The sequence below is a fragment of the Primulina tabacum genome, chromosome 15 (assembly GCF_025594145.1).
Source record: "Primulina tabacum isolate GXHZ01 chromosome 15, ASM2559414v2, whole genome shotgun sequence".
NCBI lineage: Eukaryota > Viridiplantae > Streptophyta > Magnoliopsida > Lamiales > Gesneriaceae > Primulina > Primulina tabacum.
This window is the reverse complement of record NC_134564.1, coordinates 486,007-491,853: the sequence shown is the minus strand read 5'-3', so window position 1 is coordinate 491,853 and position 5,847 is coordinate 486,007. Positions and strand designations below refer to the sequence as shown.

The 5,847-nt window shown below is 34.4% G+C and overlaps 1 protein-coding gene across 1 annotated transcript; it reads right to left on the bottom strand.

Moving 5' to 3' along the window:
* Window positions 1-1,911: 1,911 nt before the first annotated feature.
* LOC142527111 (protein BIG GRAIN 1-like B) lies at window positions 1,912-3,247 on the bottom strand. Its single transcript, XM_075631826.1, has one exon. The coding sequence runs from the start codon at window positions 3,171-3,173 to the stop codon at window positions 2,094-2,096; it is 1,080 nt and encodes a 359-aa protein (XP_075487941.1). The 5' UTR covers window positions 3,174-3,247; the 3' UTR covers window positions 1,912-2,093.
* Between the last annotated feature and the right edge of the window lie 2,600 nt (window positions 3,248-5,847).

Sequence of the window (5,847 nt, the reverse complement as noted above, 5' to 3'; positions counted from 1 at the left end):
TTTCCTGGGTGGTAACTGATAGTTCAATCATAATCCTTCACAAGTTCTAACCACCTTCTCTGACGCATGTTCAGTTCTTTCTGAGTAAAGAGATAGTTAAGACTTTTATGATTTGAGAAAATCTCACATTTCACGCCATATAAATAATGTCTCCAGATCTTCAAAGCAAATACCACGGCTGCCAACTCAAGATCATGAGTTGGATACTTCTTTTCATAATCCTTCAATTGACGAGAGGAATTTTGATGTCAATTGATAAGAAAGAAGCTAGTTCTAATTACATGCACTCCACATGTTTGATAAAATGATTCAATGGTTCTTTTTATGGCTTGATAGTTATATGGTAGTGGTGGTGCTTCTAGCACTTCTAAACCCACATAACGGAAGTTGATCAACATTTAACATGTACATTGACTGATTTTGACTGAAACGTACATGTATACTATCGACGGATGACTTATCAGTGCCATACAAGGGAAATGAGGGAAATAGTTGATAAAATGCCATATAATTGTTATCTATATATTCCATTGAACGATGACATTTCCTATGGTTCAATTGTAATGATTTCTTTCTTTACACTATTGTATATGTAATTGTTATTGAAAGTTCCACTTACTGAGTTTTGTAAACTCATTTCAGTTATGTCATGTGATGCAGATAAAAGAGAATAGCGATAGAAGCGTCGAGGCATGGAATGTGCATTTCCCAAAGCTTGGAGAATGATGTTTTGATAAAATGTGACAATTATAAAATGGTTTTGAGTATTGTACATTGATTCATGTTTTGGACAAGAAATTATGTCTTAACTTTTGTCAAACACTTGGTAATTATGGAGATGAGATCTATGTGTTTAGTCGGGGTTTTGAGAATATATGTGTATTTTGAAAAGATTGATTGTGGTAATGTTTGATTTGTTTGCTTGGAAATATTTGGTAAATCTATATTTATGGGCAAACTTTGCCAAAATTTATTAATTATTATATTCTCCAAATCTTTTATAAGGCTTCCGCATTATAGCATTTATAGTTTAATGTCATGGGGTAAAGGTGTTACACGTTCCTTTCAAAAGTAGCTAGCTAGCTTTTTTCCTTGACATTGGATACACAACTTGGATGTTGGTTTTGTTTAATATTAGTGTTTGGTATAGTGTTAACTAACTAATTGTGAAATACATATAGGCGTTTGTAACAGTAGAGATAAATTGTGTGAGAACCAAAATAGATTTTTAAGACATAAAATTATTCTCTTGGAGATATCATGTAGGTCACAATTTAGACTCCAAATGTTTTTGCCTTTTGTTAAATCGCAAATTCGCGCATTTTTTTTATTTTATTTAAAAAAGGTGGTGTGAACATGTGGACTAGTTTGAATAAAGAAACGCACAAAACGAGACAAAGACAAGTGGCCCTTTTCTTGGAGTTATGGTACTATTTTTTCAAACAACAAAAATTCTCCCATATATCTCCATAAAAAGCAAGAAAAAGACACCAAAATATCTTCGCTTTCCCTATTCCCCATCGGAAACATTTGCTTTTCCCTTTAGTATTAGCATCTCATTTTTGCTTCCAGTGACGGGATAAATATTGAAATATTATAAACATTAACTGAAATAAAATCATATGCTTCTTTTTTTAAAAAAAAACTATATATGATGCAACAAATTCAATTCTCCAAAGAGTTTACTTACCAAATAATAAAAATTAAAGCTTAAACATTGATATTTGTGTCATAGAAATTAATATGTCACAAAGCAGGAGACTTCATTAATCCATTTGATCAATTGTAGCTTTCGTAAATAAAAACTAATTTGAACGCACATAAAATATTTTCACCCAAATTAAGCATTCACTTTATCCCTTGGGATCAAATCTGTCGCTTCTTTTCAGTGTTTGTCTCACTCCAAATCTTACTTTGTCCACATTTATTTCACATCATCATCATCGAATTCCAAAACTTGGAAAGAAACCAAAGTATATTTTGATTTGATCGAAAGTACAAGTAAAAAGAAAGCACTCTATATTGGAGGAGACAATTCAAGTTAAAAGTAACAAAACCAAATTATTATGATTCAAGCAATTAGTCTCACGTGATTATCGAATCAAACGAGTAACACTAGCACGTTTTGTGGAGTCGAAACGAGTAGTCTCATAGACGGGGAGCTCTTCACAAAATCTTTCGTTTCCAAACACGTTCAAATTATCGAGCTCGAATAAGTCCGAACTCGAGTCGCTGAGGGATCCGTCCTCATCTTCATCGCAATCGATCCCTTCTTCTTCTCGGCGGGTTTTTGTAAATACGGAAGATTGATCCTTTCTTTGACTGTTAAATCCCCTCAAACTCAAAGCATCGCGTGCTTTTCCCTGATCTATATGTTTGATATCCCTTACGCTCGATTTTGACTCTGGTAGTGGCAATGGAGGCCTTCTACATTTATCAGAAATTTCACGACACACACTTTTATGTCCACGGGCTCGTGAGTCTTCATCAACAACGACACTCAACGGATTAAATCTCACCGTTCTTCCATTCCCATTTCTCGGTTTGTCAAGCGGGCATTTGCTTAAACACGATCTTGAAAAGGAAGTAACCGATGAACAATCTGCAGGATCAAGATTTTTACCCTTCTTCCCATTTGTGCTGTGGAAAAGAGAGTTGAGAAAGCTGGTGAGCCGCCCTCCCGGGGAAATAGGCTGCTTCACTTTCCTGAAATTAGCATATATTTTCGAGGCCCTTGATTTCAACTTGATGGTGTCATCTTCGCATTTTTTAGCCTGGTTCTCAAGCAAGCCAGTTCGAATTGGTTTAGGCCTTGTTTGGCTGGATAAACATGAAACTCTACCGAAGAATTCTGTGTCGGATGATGAAAGTGCACCAGAACTGTCGGAAGAAGCCGAAGTAGTTGAAGAAAAGAACAAGAAATCGTTGTCTTCTGGGAACAACGTGGGCCTTCTCTTAGCTGTGAATTTATCATGATCTTCATCATCTGTGCTGCAGGTCGTCTTAACAAACCTGCTGAAACCATTTTGCGCTTCTTTCTTGGGATTAAAATCGTCGGCATTGGCGTCGATGGAGCGGTAGATTTTGTCGAGAAGGGTGGAGGAGAAAGATGGCTTGTTCTTGGAATGTCTCCTTGGCTTGTAGTTATATTCCCGACTATTATTATTGTACATTTTTGTGAGTTTTGTTTCCAAGAAGGAGAAATGAAAGACAAGGTTGGCTTGAAATGAAGAGAGGGTGAACAGAAAATGAATAATATATAGTAAGTAACTAGTGAACCGAGCTTCTAATTCTAGTTTAGGCCTTAGGGTTTGTTCGAGCCTACTCACATGTAGGGATGGCAATTTTGCCCATGGGTTTGGGGCTCCGCCGGAAAAACCCGAAATGGGGATGGAGATCCCCGATTTTTTCGGGTTTGAGTTCGGATTCGGAGAATTTTTTAAATCTCCGATGTAGTTCGGGTCGCGTATGGGATTACTATCTTCATCCCCGAACCCGTCCCGAAAATAATATAAATAATAAATAATTGTATTATTAGTAATAATAATATAATAATATTATTATTTTTTAAAATATTAATAATAATATTAATATTAATATTAATATTAATATTATTTTTAATAATAATAGATAATAATAAGTTTTAGTTTGAGAAAATTTTCGAATCCGTTATCATCTTATCATATTTATAATTTTGAAACGATGATGGGGGCGGAGATGGGAAATTAATCCTCGAAATTTCGAATTTGGGGATTCAACGAACCCGAAAAAGCGGAGTCGGGATGGGTATGGGGATGGAGATAGAATTCGGGGACGGAGATGGGGATGGCAAACCCACCCCCGTCCCGTCACATTACCATCCCTACTCACATGCAACACGGAAGTGTCTCAAACCATTGAAAAATTTATATGTATCAAATTTATGCAATGAAAAATTGACACGTGTCAAAATTAAAAGGCAATTAAATCATACAAGACTACCAAAATTTCATTAACTTGGCACTCTAGATCGATATTAATAAATCAGTTTTCCTTTTTCACCAATTTCTCGAAAATATAAATCCAATGGATCGATAATGTTATTATAATCAACAAATTAATTTAAATGATTAGGTGAAATGGTAATAATGAAGGGCGGTTGGCTTAGAATATGTCGTGGATATATTAGGTAATAAATTTTTAACTCAAGTTTCCAAACTGAAATATTACTTTATCCTTAATAATAATTTTTAATTTAAAATTTTACTCACTTATTATTTTTATCATTATTTAATTTTTGAGTTTTATATATATAAAAAAAAGGATATATTAGAATTTATTAATGATTATACCGATGGTTTTCTTGTCCAAATTTAGGGATTGCTGACCTTTCGCAAAAATATTTGCTTAGTTTCTAATTTGTGTGCTTTCTAAGGAAATGATTCCATGGAGTAAATGAAGGGATTGGATAATAATCAAATGAAAAAATTCAAGATGGATCAATGCAAGCACAAGTAAAGATGGGTTTTAATTTCGTCTTAACTTATATTGAAAAAGAAACTGAAATTTCATCTTAATCGGTCTCTATGTCATAACAAAGACTGATTAGAGACCCATTTTTCTCTCTCTCTCTCTCTCTCTTTTATCTAAATTGTGGTTCTTTTTTCTGTTTCACATATTAAAATTACCATTAACAATAAGCATTGCTTTATCAAATTTCTGGGGTCAAACGTTGTTGGATAATTTTCTTTTATTCTTTTAGGTTCTAGACTTTGTTAAATCATAAATGAGACATCTTTTTAAATGTAGTAAATGTTATTAAAAAAAGAAAAGAAAAGCAACATTTAATGTTCATATATATATATATATATATAATAATATATATACTATTATTTGTTAGGTTGAATTATTGCATTTGCATAGCAACAAACTTCAAATTAGGATGCGCGCACATGCACGTACCAACTCTTGTATAATTAGTCATCGATCACGATCCTTCAATACTCCAACAAACAAAATAAAAAATTGGAAATTTAAGGTAATTGGTGCTAATATTAATTACCACCATGTGAAGATTATCAATTGCGATATTACCATATTATGTAGTGATCTAATTAAGAACACAAACAAACACGTTAGAGAGTGCTAATGCTCAAATTTTTGTACCTGATCAATCACTAGTCTTCAATACCTCGAACGTTGCAGCTGTAAGAGGTGCTCCTAACATTAAGGGAACCAAGTTTGATAGGCATGTTTGTTCACATTGCCACTTTCCCAATCACACTGTTGACAAATGTTACAAATTGCATTGATATCCTCCGATTCATCCAAGGTATAAGCATAAACTGAGTGAAGGAAAAGTTCGTGTTAATCATGCTCGCAGCTATTCTGATGTGCCACTGTCAACTACTGGTGAAGAGAGTGAAGGAAGAGTCCATGTTAATCATGCTCGCAGCTACTCTGATGTGCCACTGCTAACTACTGGTGAAACTCTGAATCCAGATCATTGCCGATAGCTTATTGCATTCTTAAGCTCGCAACTTCAGCTTGGTGACAGCAATACTTTGGTTTCACAGCGTCAACCTGATACTGCACTTTGTTTCACCGGTACATCCTCATTATTCATTAATTCTACTTCTGCTCTTACCTTATCTTGGATCATAGACACAGGTGCCACACACCATACTTGTTGTTCTTTGAAGTCTTTCCATGCTTTCAAACCGTTTCACTCTAGTGTCACATTGCCTAACAATTCAATTGCATCGGTTGCCATAGGGACAGTTAAATTGTCCCAAGAACTAATCCTGAAATATGTTCTTTATGTCCCTCATTTAAAATTTAACTTGTTGTCCATCAATTCCTTAACCA